Source organism: Hypomesus nipponensis, chromosome 17, assembly GCF_054491055.1.
Source record: "Hypomesus nipponensis isolate SF chromosome 17, ASM5449105v1, whole genome shotgun sequence".
In the NCBI taxonomy this organism is placed as follows: Eukaryota; Metazoa; Chordata; class Actinopteri; order Osmeriformes; family Osmeridae; genus Hypomesus; species Hypomesus nipponensis.
The window spans coordinates 17,417,399-17,437,332 of record NC_140377.1 but is presented as its reverse complement, the minus strand read 5'-3'; the positions used below and the strand labels follow the sequence as shown (position 1 = coordinate 17,437,332).

Here is a 19,934-nt window from a genome sequence, read left to right as displayed (position 1 = left end):
ATTAAAAAGCATACAACATACATTTGTTGCTGCTTATTTACTCTTTAAAATACAAAGAGTGAAAGTGCAAGAGTTAGTATGTATGTACAGTACCAGTCAAAAGTTTGGACACATTTTTCCATGGTACTGTATGTAGGAGCCTCACATAGCCTAGTTGAAACAGCTGCATGAAAACTAAGCTGTAGCGCACAGAGACAAATACAATAAAATAAAATAATACAGATGCTACAAAGCAAACCACAAAGCTAAAGATATATGACTGTCTGACCGTGCAGCTGCCTCCTGAGAGTTGGTAGTGATCTCAATGGCCAGCTGGACACTCTTCTGCAGGGCATCACGGGTCCGCTGGTCCACGGGCTCTACTGACTGAATGTCCACACTGCTGATCACTAGACCGTTCTGGCTGAATCGGAGACTGGAGCGTACAGTCAGTTTGTCATCGAAGCCGAACACCGCCGAGCAGATGATGCGATTAGAATTCTGTGTACATGGGAGCAGAATGTATTTTTTGTATTGCTGGATTTTTTGTTTTGACAGCCGATAACTGAGAGAAAAACTATGGCAGCGTATTGCTGCCACACCAGAAAAGAAAAAAACTGATCAATATCACATTATAACATGATCAACTGCATCCAAGCTGGGTATGTTATGACCCAAAGTACAGTGAGGCATTTGTTAACGTTTCTAGAACCCCGTGATGTTGAGCAAATACAAAGAAATCCCAGAAGGGGACGCATACAGTGAGGGAAATAATTATTAGATCCCCTGCTGATTTTGGAAATTTGCCAACAGACAAAGAAATTATCAGTCTATAATTTTAATGGTTGGTTTATTTGAACAATGAGAGACAGAACAACAATAAAATTCAGAAAAACACAGAATTGTAATAAATTGATTCTGCGAAACATGATTTAGTACTTGGTGACAAAACCCTTGTTGGTTATCACAGAGGTCAGACGTTTCTTGTAGTTGGCCACCAGGTTTGCACACATCTTAGGAGGGATTTTGTCCCACTGCTCTTTGCAGGTCTTCTCCAAGTCATTAAGGTTTCGAGGCTGACGTTTGGCAACTCAAACCTTCAGCTCACTCCACAGATTTTCTATGGGATTATGGTCTGGAGACTTGTCCTGTCCTGTTGTCCTCCTCCAAACACTGCGAGTTGGGTTGATGCCAGAGAGCTACATTTTGGTCTCATCTGACCACAACACTTTCACCCAGTTCACCATTCAGATGTTCATTGGCAAACTTCAGATGGGCCTGTACAGGTGCTTTTTAGAGCAGGGGGGCCTTGCGAACGCTGCAGGATTTCAGTCCTTCACAGCGTAGTGTGTTACCAATTGTTTTCTTGGTGACCATAGTCCCAGCTGCCTTAAAGATAATTCACAAGATCCTCCCGTGTAGTTCTGGCCTGATTCCTCACCGTTCTCATGATCATTGCAACTCCACAAGGTGAGATCTTGCATGGAGCCCCAGACCAAGGGAGATCTACAGTTATTTTGTGTTTCTTCCATTTGCGAATAATCGCACCAACTGTTGTCACCTTCTCACCATGCTGCTTGGCGATGGTCTTGTAGCCTATTAAAGCCTTGTGTAGGTCTACAATCTTGTCCCTGACATCCCTGGACAGCTCTTTGGTCTTTGCCATGGTGGAGAGATTGGAATCTGATTGATTTCTTCTGTGGACAAATGTTTTTTATACAGGGAACGAGCTGAGATTAGGAGCACACTCTTAAAGGGAGAGCTCCTAATCTCAACTTGTTAACTGTATAAAAGACACCTGGGAGCCAGAAATCTTTCTGATTGAGAGGGGTCATATACAAATTTTACTCACTTCAATGCAAATCAATTCATTTACATTTACATTTAGCAGACGCTCTTATCCAGAGCGGCACTAACCTCTGGGACAGTGTCGCATGCAGCACTGCTAGCTCCAGGTGGTGGTAAGAGACTCTCCAGTGGCTCGGGCTCGCAAGCGGGACTGGTGGTCTCACAATCAGACTCATTGATAACATTAGCAGACGAGCTAGCACTCCGTCCACTGATGTGAACGGGATCTCAACCTTGTTAACACAGATCATATCTGACTCTGTGACAAACCTTAATGTCCTGCTTCATCCAGTCCTTGGTTGTACTGTTGCAGGAAACGGTAGCTCTGGTTTTCTGCTTGAGTTTTGGGAGATGCTTGCATCAACTTCAAAAGCTTTCTTCTTTTTATCCTCAAACATTTGTAGTACTTCTTGTGGCCTCACAATCACTTATTTTAAGTGGCTAGCAAGTAATTACATTTTTTCTGCTGCATATCTTGGTTTTTGGATCAATTGCTTGTGCGCTAATTTTAGAAGGAGGCCTTTCAAATTACTTTGAGTTGGAAGTGTTGTTGCATCCAAGTGGTCCAAAAGATCAAGTCGTTTATCCCTGTCCTCGTCAAAAAAATCTTCCTTTAATGCAGCGGTTATCAGATCTCAATCTGACTGATTTCTGTACAGGAGAAGACTTTCAAACAGCATTTAATCCAAAACTTTATTCTCACCCAAAATAAGTGCCACTGTGAAGACAGGGGCAAGATGACAGGGAAAGTATTCATGGTTTTGAAATCCCTGAAGTAGAATTTGGCCAATTGATTTCCACTCTTCTGCCTGCCAATTAGGAGACAGTAATGGAACCCTAAGGTCTTCCCCTTCAGCTGTGTGGTCCATAAACTCAAAATACTGCACACACATCTTCAGAGACACCATCTGCATCTAATAATGCAGTCACATCAACTTACTTCCAATCTGGTGACAGGATGACGGTTTGAGTAACTTGCTCATCTTATTCATTTGTGTCCATCTGATTTTTCCCCATCATGTCCTCCCAGTGCCGCTGCTAGCCATTTGGGTGCCCTACGCATAATTCCTTTATGATGCCCCCACCACCACCACAGCTGCCCTGTCAATGCATCCACATTCTGTGTTTGATATGATGCTGGTTACGGAGTTAATGCGAGCGCGCAAAGTAATTTGGGGGGCTTTATTTGAGTGCATGATGTATTTTTGTCTCTTAATTTATCAGCCCCACCCTTACGTTTCTTAGCATGTTTTTCCAAATAAATTATAAACATTTAAAACTGAAAGCATGCAGCCAAGGTGCTCTCCACCTTTATTACTCATTTAAAAACTATTTGATCAATCGAATATAAAAGCATCATAGAATGTACAGTAAAGTTACAACTAGCTGGCGTCAGTTATTTCAAATGCATAGATAATGTTTAACAGTAAATTCAAAATTTAGTTTGCACCTAACATATTTGAGTGTGCTAAAATTAGCAATAACGTCAGCTAGTTCGAGGTGTATGCATAGGCTAACTATAAGTTAGCAGCATATTTCCCGTATTTAACAATAATTAAACATGGTCTTAACTGAAAGTGATGCACGGGCATCATCTTGCAGTTTATTTCTTTTTCTGCCCCTGACTCCTGTTGTCTTTTTGAGGCCATTTTCGAAAAGTTTACCTAGCATACTGTCAAAGTTCGTCAGGCCACTGAGATAGAAAAGGGCACCCACGACGAGCTTGGAAAGTTGAGTGTGTATTTGTTTTTTGTGGGGGGGGGGCACCATCGTAACGTTTTTTGAGCAATTAAATATATCTCTTGTTTTGCCTGTTTTGTGATAAACATGCCTAAAAGGTGCGTAATATTTATATAGGTCAACTGAAATAATATCGTCATTATAATTATAATAACCATGCTGATTTTTCAGTTGGCACATTTTTGGTGCCCCCTCAGGACTTGGTGCCCTACGCACAGCGCGTAGTGCGGCGTTATGGGAGCGGCGGCACTGTGTCCTCCATCATCCTCATCTATCAGGCTCTTAGTAACACAGGTAAAATCTTAAAGTAATGAGTTGCTAGGCAACACATGAAACACACCGTGAGAAGACTTGAGAGATAGCTACAATTAGCCTAGAGGTACCATTTATTTTTGTTTAAAAAATGAAAAGAAGTTAAAAATGCCATATAATAAACTACTTACTACCCTCGACCGTTCAGTCATGCCGGGAAATATCAAACCTCGGCTTTGCCGTATCTATGCGTTCCAGCCTCAGTTTGATATTTCCTGGCATGACCTCACACTTGGTTAGTAAGTAGTTAATAATGTGATACACATGTTGTTATAACAAGAAAAATCACATTATAATGTGATACTGATCCGTTTTTTTTTCTTTTCTGGTGTGGCAGCAATACGCTGCCGTAAAAGACAGACCTAGAAAACAACCTAAATAAATTGTCAAGAAGGACTTGTTTAACCCTTGTGCTGCCTTTGGGTCACATGACCAAAAGGTTCATAACGAACCATCGTTGTGTTTACCCAATTTTACCCAATACAAAAGCAAATAAAAATAATTTTCTTTTAACCTTCGCAATGTGGGGGGTCTGAGACAGCCCAACGGTTAAAAGAAAATGCTTCACTTTGTTTTTGTATGCGGTAAAGTTGTCGCAAACGAAGGTGGGTCAAAATGACTGATGGGTCAGAATGACCCGAGGAGAACACAAGGGTTAAACTGGCAACTATTAACTGTCAGACCTTGTGGAAGTCGTCAAACTGCACGGAGGCAACAGCTCCTCTGACACGGGAGGCGATTGCTTTGGATGCGTCACCAACAAAATCTGGCACAGAGAAAAGAGCTGCAGCCGCCACCAGATCCTCTCGAGATTTAATATCAAAATGCCTGAAAGAGATTGAAAGAAGAAGGGACAACATATATTAAGAAGTTAAACAGTTGTCTAAACAGTTATCTACTTTCATGGGAAGGAGATTAATTGGGTGAGCTGATTGGTCTAGCCTGATTAATAACCTTCCACGACCCGCCGGTGGATTTTTCAGTACTAAATCACTAAATATTGTTTGACTGCTACACATGCCATATATCGTTGGAAAGCTACGATTCTTGTGATTCTACTGATATAAACCATTTCAGGATTGAGTCACAACAGCACAATCAACGTCTTTGTTCGACCACAAACACGTAAACAAAGTGAAAGCAAACAGAGACTACTCACCTAACAAGGCTCGGAGTTGTCGAATTATGCAAAACATCCCAACAAAAATGGTCTGGTTACATTCCCAAAGGTCAAAACAATCCAACCAAGTAAAGCATTACCTCCAAAACAATGTATTACATCCATAAACAGCCATGAACTCTTTTAGCAACATTCTAAATTTGCAGACTGAAGCGTCCAGTCACTCACGTACACTTGGTCATAACTGTGGTTCCCTTGTGACTATTCCTGATATCTTGGGGTCAAAATTGCCACTGTACTCTGACCTTTCGATTTGACCCAATAAGAGCTTCCATGTCCTCAGGGCTGGATGCAGCCTGCTTTGACTGGGGGGGCAGTGAACATTTCTGGGGGGGGCATCATGATTACGGAAGGGGGTCGTATAATTTTTTATATAACCATTATTTTATTATTTTTGAGTCTGCTTAACGATCCGAGTGTTAATCAGGCACGGAGCCAGACGTTATACACATTTGGGGCTTAACCCAAACCCATGACATATCCTGGGTTTGATCTGATGCTGGATAGGATCCTTCACAGTGTGAGGGTGCGCAGCGTGCATGCAAAATTTTTGGGCATTCATTTGAGCACATTTTTTTTTGAGCTCTATGTAAAATAAACCGCCGCCGTTTTCCAATTGATAAAAACCTTGTAGATGAAGTGATGTCTATCATTTCTGGCTCCAAATTGTCGACAGGGGAAGCAGAAACATTCGTGTAGCTTGACTGAGTATTCTAACCAAGTGCTTCCACTAGGACCAGCAAGCTCTGCCTGCTCTGGAGTATGAGTTTAATATCCCTTGTCGCAGGGGCAATAGTAGATGGTTTGGGGATCAGAATTCGATGCATGATGAAAGGTTTTCTTTGTAGGTACAAACAAGCAAGCAAAGAACAATCAATGGCTAACAAAGCTAAAAGACTACTGTTAACGTCTTTAACCCGTGTATCTTCTATGAAAACAAATAAAGATTAAAACTGAAACAACAGTATGAAATTCCAGGGTCTATCATTAAACACCAATGCTACACTTTACTTTTCGTCAAAAGCCCTCCACAAGAGACCGATATACAATAACTTCGAGAACAAGTGAGTGGCAAGAGATTCGAGGTTGATTTCACTTTTATCGGTAAACGTGTATGCGGAGCTCTAACCTACGTTGCCCATTATCAACCAGACAATCACTGGGGAATCTTTTAAAAAGATTGTTAAAAAAAGAAAGCAAAATACTGAAAGCACTAACAGACTTTTTCATAGATTCAACATGTAACCATTTTGGCTGAAGTCAGAAGGAGGTTGGGGGGGGCGCTACAGAAATCTGGGGGGGCGCAGCAGAAATCTGGGGGGGCGCAGCCCACCCCAGCCCCCCCTGAATCTGGCACTGCATGTACTGTCCATAGCCTTCTACAGCCAATCAGGTGGCTCTCAAAATCTGTGCGTTTCGTTCTGCTCCCCCTCTCCTTGAGCTCATTCTTGGTTAACAAAATATACTGGTGTTGTTCACAGATGTTAGAAGTGGTCATACAAAATATACACATACTGATACAGTATTTACACATTAAACATTAAAATATACACACACAAACATAGGCTAAACACACGCTGTCCCTCTGTTACCATAGATTAACACTTTGTTACCAGTTATATGAGAGCTGCAGCTGTAGGCGGGCATGGTCTGCTGTCTCAATGGTGATGATGTCAGTGAAGAAGTCAGGCCCCAGGAGCAGACAGATGGTCTTGATGACGTTAGCCCTCTTGGGCTTATCCCCCGACAGGGACAGCACTGTAAACTGCTCGTCTGGTCCCAGCATCACCATCTCTGGGCCAAACACCACCCTGACAGGGAATAGTTGGGAACACATTGGGAGGGAGTTTTGCAAGTGGATTCATGGGTGTTCAGTCAAGCCCTAGATCATTAATTAGGTGCATCTGTAGAATAACCCATAGATAAGGTGAATCATCATACATGCCTAGTCTTTGACATGGACGGAAATGTTTGCAGTTTCAAGTTGTTTTATTGTCAGGTGCACAGAACAACACAAGGTCAGACTGGGCACTGAAATTCTTGGGACAAGACAACGCGAGCAACCTGGCATAACATAACATATAAGTACTGAGAACATAGATTACATCTATGATAAGATAAAATACAATAGAAATAAAATAATAATAAACCTCCTAAATATACAAAATAGTATGCAATATACAATACAATATATTAGACCTCTAACACATAATGACCTATACTAACCTTATAGGCCTAACTAACCTAAGACAAGACCTATACTAACCTAAGACAAGTGGGGTAAGGTAGTGCAATCATGAACAGAAAGTGACAGTGTGTAAAGTGACTAGTGAGAAATGTATCAATGTAAAGTGACCAGTGAGTGCAATCTTGCACTTGTTCACTGTCTGTACAGCCCTGTAATGTAACAAATAGAAATACTTGAAATCCAGCCTCTACTCTATTTTGGTTATCTGTATAAAATTACTAACACGAGTGCACAGTGCCCTTGATGCAGTCAGTTATGTCAGTGAGATACACACACAAACACAGATTTCTGGAATTATAGATAGATAGTACAGTGCCTGTGATGCAGTAGTTGATGAAAGTTCTCAGTGGCTTTGGTACCACAAAACATTTACCACAATTGAAATGCTTAAACGTACTTTTTCAACATCCAAATAATCTAGTCACTTATGCACATCATAAAAGCAATTCCTCATTAATAAAAAAAATTCACTAATGCTCTGGTACATTCATGCTAATGATTATTCAGCCAACAGTTGTCTGCTGTTTCCTACATTATTAATCGCTTATGACATATTAATCAAAATGTATTAAAACATAAACATAATAGTAGTCCTAATTCTCCATACATGATGGATGGATAATAGTAGGTCTAATTCATCACACAATGGATTTTCCTGTACAGTGAACATTTGGGAAAACCTAAAGAATTCTTCTTCTCTCAAACCGTAAGTCCAATTCACTTGAAATTAAGTACACAGGTGTAGACTTGATGTCTTTCTATTTTTACTTATAAAAAATGAAAACAAAGTAATTGTCCATATTGCCTCAAAATGTATGTGTCAATAAATCAAATGTAATTTTGAGGCTTCAAGATGACATCACTCGTAAGTACCGTGCAACATTTCACCTTGATATTTCACAAGATGACTGAATTATAGTTATTTGAACGTGAGACAAATCTAACAATGTCTGCCACAACAAACTTAAACAATCACTGAACGTAGCAGTTTCCAACACTGTGAATAGCTCACTAGGATAAAAGTTAGTGCTAATAAGCTACAGGTCTATGGAACCGCCGTTATAGTCGTTAAATAAATAAATAGGTGAAGAAATAGATCAATAAATAAATATGGCTATGAAATAAACCCTGAAAAAAAGATTGAAATAAATATAAATATAGCACCATATAAATATATAGCTAAATCGATTTACGTAAATACATAAATACATTTACATATTTCAAAATAACGTTTTGACGATTTATTTATTGAGACATTTATTTCCTAATGCCACATATATTTCTGTGCTGTATTTATTTCCACTCCCACATGCAAGCAAGAGGGGCGTGGTTATCTTAAGACCAAAGCAGCTGCACAAGATCGAAGGCAGACAGGAGATGTGTTCGAAATCTGAGATAGCTGTCTTAATCCTTGATCTCTTACTAAACAGTTGTCTAACTAGACAAGTCCTTTCGAGGGAAGGTATCTCCAAACCGTTGATTTCGAACAGTCTATTAAGACAGGATGTACGTCATCGCGCTGCGTGTACTTATGCATTTGCACCAAGCCCCCACCCCTCGACTCTCGGCTTGAGGCAACAGCCCCGGTGGATGTAGGTGGTATTGCATTTCCTATTTTCTACCCGACTCCTCCAGTCGTTTTTATTCTATTGACTCCAGTCAACATATCTAAAACTATCTCCCCCAATAATTTTTGTTTGATTCTCGAACCTGGCTCATACTACTAGCTTTTTCATAGAATAATTTTTACAGATTTTTGCTAAGATTGAAACCAATCCGAAATGGGTAAACTAGCAGCCCATTTATTTGCTTACGTCAAGAAAAGTTGCCTGGAATCGGCTCGCGGATACGAACAATGAACAAGCACAAAAGGGAGCATCAGCAAATCGCTGATTTACCTGAGCTGAATGAGAACAAGGAGAAAGGATTTGATAATCTACAGCTGCCTGCCTTTATTGTAGCACGTTTTACAAATGGTTGCACATACATGACGGTTGTTTGTAGAGTTAATTTCAGTAATTTTAAAGCAGATTTAACCATTTTGTAATGAACGATATTATGCTTATGGCATGACAAACTTAATTATAGTCTAATATAATTAGTTATAATATCGTGGCATGTTACGGCGTCATTATATATTGTTGACATGTTATTCTGAGGCAAAGACAAAGATGAATAAATCATGTCTGATAACGTCAATATTGTTATGGTCGTTATATTGTTAGAACTTTATGTCAGTTAACACCACAACGATGGCATTAACAAGAAGCTAGTAATAGTAAACAACACTCATCATCATTATAATAGTTACAAAGGTATAGGCTTAATTTGCTTTGCAAAGCTAGACCAATGACGGAGCCAGATATTCAGGTTTACAGTTTATTTATCCGACACAATACATAAGCAGTTAAACCATAAACACGAAGCAAAAAGAACAACGTATAGGCCCTGCATGTATAATACTACAGTACTAATAGTATTGATTTTCGTAAAGTTTACATGTAGGCTATCTGCTTCTTGATCGGACTTGTACCACATTCTGAAAGTTTTCTGCAATGCCTTAGCTCCAGCTCACAACTGGTTGTCGCAAAGTATGACGTAGGCCTATACAGCTAGTTGCAAGCATGCACGAGTTTCGGAGCTAGGAACAAGTTTTTGCGCAAGACCGGACGAGTCGGTCTGGAAAGATGGCGCGGTCCATTAAGAGCTCTCGTTTGCCTCACTGCGCCACTGAGCACTTTTCATAGAAATGAATGGGGAAGCCATCTTGGAAGACAGAAGTAGCTATCTCTAGTTATATTAACTCTATGGCTCGCACTAGCGCGCTTTGTTAGACGGCAGTCAATTGCATTGAGTTTATTGCCACACAAGTTTATTGTCACACTAAGTCAAGTTAAGCTGTATTTAAACTTGTGTTAAATATAGGCTCAATAGCTCATAACATTTGTGTTTGTATTTCACTCATTTGATAGGATTATGATAAAACGCAGCAACTAGCTAGTGTCTGCACTGGACTGCGATGCTAGCTACGTTATCGAAAAGTCGGAGCAAATTTACAAATTAAGAGTGTCATCAATAAAATAAGTACATTTTCAGCAACTACACTGCCCACTTCTCGATACATTTTTAGTCAGATGCTGATTTACAAGTACTGTTTAGCTGACACCTGCCATCGACACCTGGATTCGATTTAGTTATCACCGGAGTACTTCCAGCCTAAATTATCACATGCAAGCAAAGCACACAGCTAGCAGCAGTGTTAGCGGTAGCAGCAGCAGCGTTCGCTCCGGTAATATATGGCAGACAACACTTGCAAAAGAAGCGAGCAGCTGACTGGGTTCAACAAAATAATAGGCTATGAGACAACATGTCTTAAATGTACTTTTTATTCCAGAACAAGTCTAATTTGGTGGATGCTTATTATACAGCAGTATAGTGTGTGAGTGAATAAAACTCCCTTTTAATGTTATTTCCACAAAAAAATCTTTTATTGGGGTAAAATTTTAACAGACCAAATAGATTGAATAATTTTGCAATTAATTGTGATTAATCATATTAAATAATACGATTTATCGCGATTAAATATTTTAATCGCTTGACAGCCCTATTAATTATACAACTGGAAAGGTACATTTCCTGAACAAAATCTGTGTGTTTGCTGAAAGCAGTTGAAACCATTGTTTGATGGCTTGAATAGTGAAAAAGTAGCCTGGCTGCCAGCCCAACTTCTCCCCGCCCACAAAAACATTTGGTCGGTAAGTTGGGTCTGGAGGGTCTCGTATTGGGAACAACTTCTCGTATTGGGGCTTTATACGATGGACAGATGATCAACAGTAACGTAATCAACAATGTCACGAAAGAGCCCTTGGGTTGAATTTGTTTTCAACAAACAACATATTACGTTGCTCTGATTGGTTGTAGGTCTATCCAGTTGAGCGAAGAAACATTTGTTTTACGAGTTCGGTTGAAACACGCCCCATAGTCACAGCCCAAAGGAGAGTTTTCAGACTCATATTTTGACTGAAATTATGAGTATGACAATGTCAGGCTAGTGAAAAAGGTTTTACAATTTTTTAAGAGGCATGTGCTTTAAAAACAAAATGGTGAGGAAAAAGTGTTAAAAGTATATCTGTCATTGTTATGCATTGCGATATTTTCTTACTGTTGAAAATGGAGAAAAAACTGATGACTTATTTATTTTCATACAATTAAAAGGGTTAAAAGTATTAAAGAATGAAAGACTGGGAAACAGAAACGAGTTTGAAGTTAGAAAAATTAGCAAATATAGTGATGAGTATACCAGTTATCAATGTCATAGCAGACAAAAGTATGTCAACAGTATGAAGGTGAAAAAAAGTGTTGCTTTGAAACCAAAATGGTGAAACAGTGTTAAAAGTATATCTGTCATTGTTACGCATTGCAATATTTTTCTTGCGGTTGAAAAAGGAGAAAATCGAGTGACGAAAAGGGTATCTTATTAAATTTTATAAATGTTAAAGCGTTATGCTAGAGCTCGATGCTCTTAAGACAGTTACCCCCATCACCCTGTGTGACTCCCCAGTCAACACTGTGGAGTCCTTCTGCTTCCTGGGCACTATCCTCTCCCAGGACCTCAAGTCGGAACTAAACATCAGCTCCCCCACCAAGAAAGCACAACAGAGGATGCAGCTGAATAAATTCAACCTGCCAAAGACAATGATGGTGCACTTCTAAACAGCCATCATTGAGTCCATCCTCACCTCCTCCATCACCATCTGGTGCACTTTTGCCACTGCCTAGGACAAGAGCCGACTGCAGCGTATCATCCGTACTGCTGAAAAGGTGATCGGCTGCTATCTGCCTACCCTCGAGGACCTGCACACCTCGAGGACCCTGAGGCAAGCAAGGGAGATTGTCGCCAACTCCTCCCACCCTGGACACACTCTGTTTCAGCCACTCCCCTCCGTCAGAAGGCTGCAGTCCATCAGGACCAAAACCAAGTAGAGCCATCAGACTGGCATTGTGTTACTCTCCCAATCAAAACCTATCCAATAATATATTTGGTTTGGTCCTATAACAAATTCGAATTTTCACCCTGCTGGACTTAGAACTTGTGTCGGGCATACATTTCAAAGAGACAGGAAAATGATCTGATATGCGCGTTGTGCTCTCCTCCTCCACCACGGACTGAAACTTACCTGGCCCTCTTCTCCCGGTAATCGTAGACTTGTACGGCTGCATTGTGGGGTACCCTGTAGGAGACCACCATGGTCTTGTCCCTGACCTTCCTGTTTTCCACCTCATGGCGGTCCGATCGGTCGGCCAGGGGGTCCTTGCTGGAGCACAGCAGGGCCTCCACATTCTGAGGCAGCTCCTTGGGCCACAGCTCCTCGTCCTGCGTCAGCATGTAGGTGTGGCCAATAACGGCACGAACCTGGGATCAAAGAAAAGCTTGATGTACATGCTGGGGGAGTGATGACACACTCTTATTGCTACTGTGAACCGCTGTCAAACTATCAGTGGATGGTCTACATGTTTAACAGCATAGGTACTTTATCAGTGTGAATAAAATACATTCCAAATGAACAATGATGTAAACAGGAAATTTGAAACACCAGTCACTCACCTTTCCAGTTTTAATGTCCCTGACATAGATTCCCTCGTTTTCATCCAATGGAATGGCCTGTCGCCGTAGGAACACTTCCACGGTTGCTGGAGGCACATACTCAACTGGGCCTCGCAGCATCCAACGGTCCCCCGGGCGACGGCTGATCCTGTTCTTTCTTACCGACATGGCCTTCTGCTCTCCCAGTCCATCTTCATCCTCTTCTTCCTCTTCCTCTAGCTGGCAGAGAGAATCATGGATAAAGAAGTAGGGAAATCGGAAGGCGATACATTGAAATAAGGGGTGGACTAAGCATGGATGCAAATGGGCAATGCACTGACAGAGGAAGAAAGAAAAAAAGGGATAGACAAAGCCAGATTTGAATGCAAAGAAAGAAAGAAAGAGCGCGCGCTGCAGATCTGGTTCAGTGAGTATGTCCATCCTTCAGTCTCTTTACCCCGTTGCCGTCTGGCAGGCGTTACCGCAGCATCCGGTCATGCACATGTAGACTGGACAACAGTTTCTACCCAAGGGCCATCAGGCTGCTGAATGGACACTGATATGGACATTGATTTACTGCACACGAGTCACTTATACACTGTCACTTTCAGCTACCGGTTGCAATATCAGTAACATTGCACTACTGTACCTCACTGTACCTCGTCACCAGGCTCCTGTATGGTCATTGACAGTCACTGATCTGCAATTTTGCAGTATTGTACTGTACTCCACTTAGGCTAGAATAGGTTATAGGGTTGAAATAGGTTGTATGTGCATTTAGGGTTAATATAGTGTATTATTTATTGTTATCTGTAATTTAGGAAGTTCTAGTATTAGGGTTAGTATAGTCGATTATTTATTGCTATCTGTATACTTAGGAAGTTTCTTATAAATTACCGAAATTCCAATAGTGTGCTTTTATTTTGAAAGGTGTGTAAGCTCACACCATGCTGCTTGCATTCTAGAACACAAATGTCAAAATATAAATCAAAACTGCAGCGCCTTTTGTTTCACGTTTTGAACAGTACATATAGACATTGTGCTTATTGTACAAATTGTTTCGTGAAATAAATTATAATGGTTTCAGAATTAAAATTATTTTCGGGTCGTGAGTTAATGAACAAGGACAAATGTGGGTCCTGAGGTTAGACCAGTTGAGAACCACCGCCGTAAAACACACCAAAAAAAGACCCCTCCGCTCTTCACCTTCTCAGTGTCAGTGAAGGCCTCCACAGCCCTTAACACCAGCCCCTCCTCCTCTGAGAGCACATAGATGTCCTGGATGCCTGTCTCCAGATGCTCCCCTGGCTGCAGAAAGAAGGAGCGTTCACCCTGAGAGAAAGGAAGAGAGAATGCAAAAAAGATGAGAAGATGGGTGTCGCACAATAAATGGCTGTATTTATATTTATATTGTCAGTTTGGTCCCTTCTTGTCTTGAGAAGAGGGGCACTAGGTCTCACCTTGATAACCCTCTTCTGTCCCAGTTGGGGCTTGCCATCTGGTCCGACCGGGTCAAGGATTACACAGTACTGTCTACTGCTCAGAGTGGTCACGCCAACCACACCTACTACCTCCTCAGCCACGGAGGGAATGTGTGCCTCCCGGTCTGCCATGGTCACCAGCCACTCCTCCCCTGTGCGTCTGTCTCGACCAACCGCATCCCGGAAGGCGCGAAGTGCACGCACATGCAGCGCTTTCTGAGAGAAGCATGGGAAAGAGAGCGTGTGATGGTTATTAACTTTCAGTATAATTTTGAACAATATCCCATATCCAGTGCACTAGACATGGCCAATGTTACAGTAATAAGTAAGTAACAATTTTAAATAATTGACTAAATCATGTCTAAATTATTAAACTACATTTTTTATCAAGTTGAAAAGAGGGTAAATACATTTTGGCAGACTAGCTGGCCTACACAAAATAAAAACTTTTAAATGCGAATTTTATCTATGGTAAGAATAACACATGATCTTAATCCTAAAATCTTTTGAGCCCATAACCATATCACGTGTTGTAAGTCTGCCACAACAGGGGCAGAAAGATGGATTACCTTGTCAGTGAGGATGAAAGCATTGACAATGTCCAGGACCTCCTCATGAACCCCAGGTAGATAAGCCCCCACCTTGCTCACCTGCCACTCCTCACCTGGGGAAACCACACACAAACACACCCATTCATCCCTCATGTTTGTGTAAGGCCTGTGTTTGTACTGTGTGTGGAGCATACCCTGTAGCAAACATTTGGAAGATCAAATCAGTATAATAACTCCTTCAGGACAAACTAAATACAAAATAAATGTCTCCTGTCTCCATTTATATTGCCCTAGATCTGGATTATTCATCAAACCTGGCATATATTACATACTATATAGTGGCATACATTGAAATAATGTATATACACATCGCAAATGCTGCATGTTTAGGATTATTAATACAAAGTGTGATGGAACCATTTCATATATGCCTTTAGTTTATTGTTAAACTTTGTGAAATGTCAAATGTATTCTGTGAAAAGGGTGTGTTAGCTAATGAGAGGGTTGTAAGTGAGAACACAAAGGTCTCTGTTAAGATAAGAGAATGTTTATAACAGATGTGACCTTTGACTTGAGATTGTGGAGAAAGGGTTTAGATTAGGAGAGTCTTATCTTTTCAGTGAAGAGTTCATTTGGGGGTTTCTGTTGGTCACAAGCTGTCAATGTGATCGATAATGCCTGAGACCAGGGGTCAAATGTATCAAAGTCATTTTTAATTAATCCGTAAAAGAATGCCTACGGAGAAAACTGGAAAACTCTGTACGCACACTGCATACGCAACCGATATCCCATGTTCGTCTTCATAGATTCCAAATAACTTGCGCACGTGAACAAGCTTGTTGTCCACAACCTCTCAACTGATATATTTTACCTTACAAGGTTGTTGAAACACCCATATTTGATCAGGTTTATCAATAAACATCTCAATTAACCCATTGTGAAGAATGAATGATTCTTAATGAGAAATGGCTAAAGCAACAAAAAAAACTGTGAAAAATATCAACTGTACTGATGTGAAATGGAGATCTTAAATAGATAAATAGAGTCGGAGGAGCATCTTGTTTTATGGCCTCAGGCTATCAGTTATTGAACATGGATGGAGTAAACATGTTTTAGATTGACAAAGAATGAATGAATTAACCCATTGTGCCCTTATCGTAACATATATGCAGTCGATAGCACTCTTTACATTTGGGAAACAGCAAATTCAGCAGCAAATTACGCCTTAATGTTGGCCTGGTCAACCGCAGTGTAAGGGAATCTAATGTACATGGGGACAGGCGGATCATGTCATCCCACACATCTGGCATCACACAACTGAGGGTGGATTGGTTTATCCCTCACCTGTCTGCCATCTCCTGTTGAAAAGTCCGAGTTGAAGATAACTTTTTACAGTCATTTTGTTCGACTTTTGTTGGCCATTCCAACACAGGGCCCAGCTCACTCAGTACAGAGATCCAAAACAATGCCTCTCGTATCTATAACAATTTACCAGTAATCATTGTGGGCCAAGAAATCTGCACGATTTCTTAACTCCTGCTCACTTAAATGTCCCATTGGCGATGTCCTCCAAAAGCGCTAAAGCATTGTGCAACAATAGTTTATGCCAAACAGTTGCACCTCCAGTCATCCGTCCATCAAACTCCTGAAGTTTGCGGCCTGCACTCGTCTCAGAGTCCTTGAGGTGTGTAGGTCCTCGAGGGTTGGCAGATTGCAGCCAATCACCTTCTCAGCAGCGCGGATTATACGTTGCAGTCTGCTCTTGTCCTTGGCAGTGGCAGCAGCGTACCAGATGGTGATGAAGGAGGTGAGGATGGACTTTGGCTGTGTAGAAGTGCACCATCATTGTCTTTGGCAGGTTGAATTTCTTCAGCTGCTGTAGGAAGTACATCCTCTGTTATGCTTTCTTGGTGAGGGAGCTGATGTTCAGTTCCCACTTGAGGTTCTGGGAGAGGATAGTGCCCAGGATGCAGAAGGACTCCACAGTGTTGACTGGGGAGTTGCACAGGATGATGGGGGTGAGTGGGGCTGTATTCTTCCTGAAGTCCACAACCATCTCCACTGTCTTAACCCTTGTGCTGCCTTCGGGTCACATGACCAAAAGGTTCATAACGAACCATCGTTGTGTTTACCCAATACAAAAGCAAATTAAAATAATTTTCTTTAAACCGTCGCAATGTGGGGGGTCTGAGACAGCCCAACGGTTAAAAGAAAATGCTTCACTTTGTTTTTGTATGCGGTAAAGTTGTCGCAAACGAAGGTGGGTCACAATGACTGATGGGTCAGAATGACCCGAGGAGAACACAAGGGTTAAGAGCATTGAGCTCTAAGTTATTCTGCCTACACCAGGTTGTCAGCTTCCAACCTCTAATCAGACTCGTCCCCGTCAGAGATGAGCCCAATGAGGGTGGTGTCGTCTGCAAACTTCAAAAGACTGGAGGTGCAGCTGTTGGTGTACAGGGAGAAGAGCAGAAGGGAAAGGACGAAGCCCCTGAGGAGATCCGATGCTAATGGACCGGGTGTCAGAGACGTGTGTTCCCAGCTTAACGCACTGCTTCCTGTCAGACAAGAAGTCTGTGATCCCCCTGCAGGTGGAGTCGGGCACGTTCAGCTGGGAGAGCTTGTCCTGAAGCAGGGCGGGGATGATGGTGTTGAAGGCAGAGCTGAAGTCCACAAACAAGATCCTGGCATAGGATGCTGGGGAGTCCAGGTGCTGTAGGGTGAAGTGGAGGGCCATGTTAACTGCGTCATCCACAGACCTGTTGGCTCTGTAGGCAAACTGCAGGGGGTCCAGGAGAGGGTCTGTGATGGCTTTGAGGTGTGTCAGCACCAGGCGCTCAAAATACTTCATTACCACAGAGGTCAGGGCGACGGGTCTGTAGTGATGTCCTGTTGGCCTTGGCTTTTTGGTCACAGGGATAATGGTGGAGGACTTGAGACAGGCCTATAACCTAGAATTTCCAAAATATTTGCTCTCATTTTTGCTTGGACTGTGTTCTGACAAACATTACATGTTTTGCCAGTATAACTGGATTTAAGTAGACCATTGAATGTTTATAATGTTCTTGTGTTTGTTTATATTTTTGACTGGGGACAACAACGCAATATTGTCAGCCAACTATAAAATGTTTATATGTCGCGCTACTATAGACCAACTGCAGTCTAGCCTAACCCGCAACGTATTTGACATTCTTTAGCCAATAAACAACATTTAGCTAAATGATTGATAATCCCTGACAAACAACATGGAAATAAATGACAGATTGATGAAGGTACATTCATTTTAAGAGTCTGTCTTTGCTCCATGCAACAAGTGCCATCTAGCAATCATTACATGTCAGTAAAAACGCCCTTGTCTGTAGACTCATGGGTCAATTTGACCCCTAGCGGCGCTTTAAGAAGGGGAAAATAGCTTGGCGCTTCTATAATAACAATAACTAGAGATGGTACAATTTCTGGGGAAATTGTGGGGTGTGCTCCTGTATTTTTGTACGCCCTTCGACTGGTTAGCTCCTGCGATTCCTACACATTATAAGTCTAGTAGACTGGTTAGCTCCTGTGATTCCCACACAGCAGAACTGTAGTAGTTAGCTAGCTCTACAATTTACCTGGGGCTAGGTCTGAATCTAGGAGCAAAACAAAGCACATCTGCCAGCTGTAGGTATATGCAGGTTTTAACGCTAGTGCTAAATAACTATTTATCTGGTTGGCTCCATGACGCCGGGTAAGTAAGGTTTGTGAGACTGCTCACCAAAAGAACTAAGGGCAAACCCACTTGTCTAGCAGATAAACATTTGAAGTAGGTACCTAGCAAAAAGTAGCCTCAACTTTCCGAGACTTTCAGCAACGGTAGTAATGCTGAGGGCTCACCAATATCACTGTCCGTCTTAGTAGAACATCGTATTTATGTGCCCTTGCTAACGTCTGAGGCTAGCACTTTTTGCCACAAAAATGTTGTAAGCTCCTCAAAGTCAAAGTTGGACTACTGCAACTTTCTGCTCGCCAGTCTTCCAGCATGCACAACCCGCCTTCTCCAAAGGATTCAGAATGCAGCAGCCCGCCTGGTCTTCAATCCAGCCTCATCCTCATCTCCCTCCACTGGCTTCCCATCACGGCCCGTATCAGATTCAAGACCCTGGTACTGACCTTCCGAGCGGTGAACGGGCCTGCACTCGACTACATCAAGTCCATGCTCCAGCCTTACACCCCCATCCGCCACCTACGGTCTTCTTCTGACAACCGTCTGCTGGTCCCACCGTTCAAGACCGCCCGGTCCCAACACAAGCTCTTCTCCTGTCTGGCACCCCAATGATGGAATCAACTCGCCTCCTCCATCAGAGACAAGCTTCAAGAAAAGGCTCAAGACGCACTTGTTCCGGGAGTCCAACGGTACTTAGGAATGATTGGCTGGACCTGATGTTTCCTCCAGGATCACAATGACTCTTATTGAGAGACTTGTTGCTCTTGTTGGTTAGTTGCAACTGCCTTAAAACTATTGTACTCGCTGTGAAACATATTTGTGTTGCTTCCTTTTTTCCACAGGTGCACCCTTGCACTTTGAGGTTCATGTTGTTGAATTGTAACTTGTTTAACTATACTTATGGTTCTTCCCTTTGGGACTTATTTTGTTTTTACAATGTATGTTTCACGTTTTGGCTACCCGCAATAGCTGGGGCTATCTCGTTGTTATGATCAATGACCTATGCACTTTTGTAAAGCTCTCTTTTGGAAGTCCCTTTGGATAAAAGTGTCTGCTAAATGCATAAATGTAAATGTAAACCGTGCAACAGAACATAAATAAAAATACAAGCAATGCAATCGCTAACAAGACAAACCTTTTGACCCCAATGTATTCCAAATATTGAGGGATTCTTGGGGTTGGAAACGAAATAATAAATAAATATACAAAATAATAAGACTTTATTTACATAACACATTTCATCCATGAATTGCAGCTCAAGGTGCTTTACATGAAATCAATAAAAAAATATTATAGGTAATAAAACCCTTC

General features: G+C 41.7%; 1 protein-coding gene across 1 annotated transcript in view; it reads right to left on the bottom strand.

Moving 5' to 3' along the window:
* Positions 1–19,934, bottom strand: part of mvp (major vault protein) — a 38,923-nt gene that overhangs the window by 2,975 nt on the left and 16,014 nt on the right. The window contains exons 6-13 of the mRNA XM_084677240.1: positions 14,942–15,036; positions 14,352–14,588; positions 14,098–14,223; positions 12,913–13,131; positions 12,485–12,720; positions 6,673–6,870; positions 4,563–4,707; positions 269–480 (exon numbers count right to left, since the gene is read on the bottom strand). Of these exons, the coding sequence (XP_084533366.1) occupies positions 269–480; positions 4,563–4,707; positions 6,673–6,870; positions 12,485–12,720; positions 12,913–13,131; positions 14,098–14,223; positions 14,352–14,588; positions 14,942–15,036 (1,468 nt within the window). The remainder of the gene's footprint in view (positions 1–268; positions 481–4,562; positions 4,708–6,672; positions 6,871–12,484; positions 12,721–12,912; positions 13,132–14,097; positions 14,224–14,351; positions 14,589–14,941; positions 15,037–19,934) is intronic.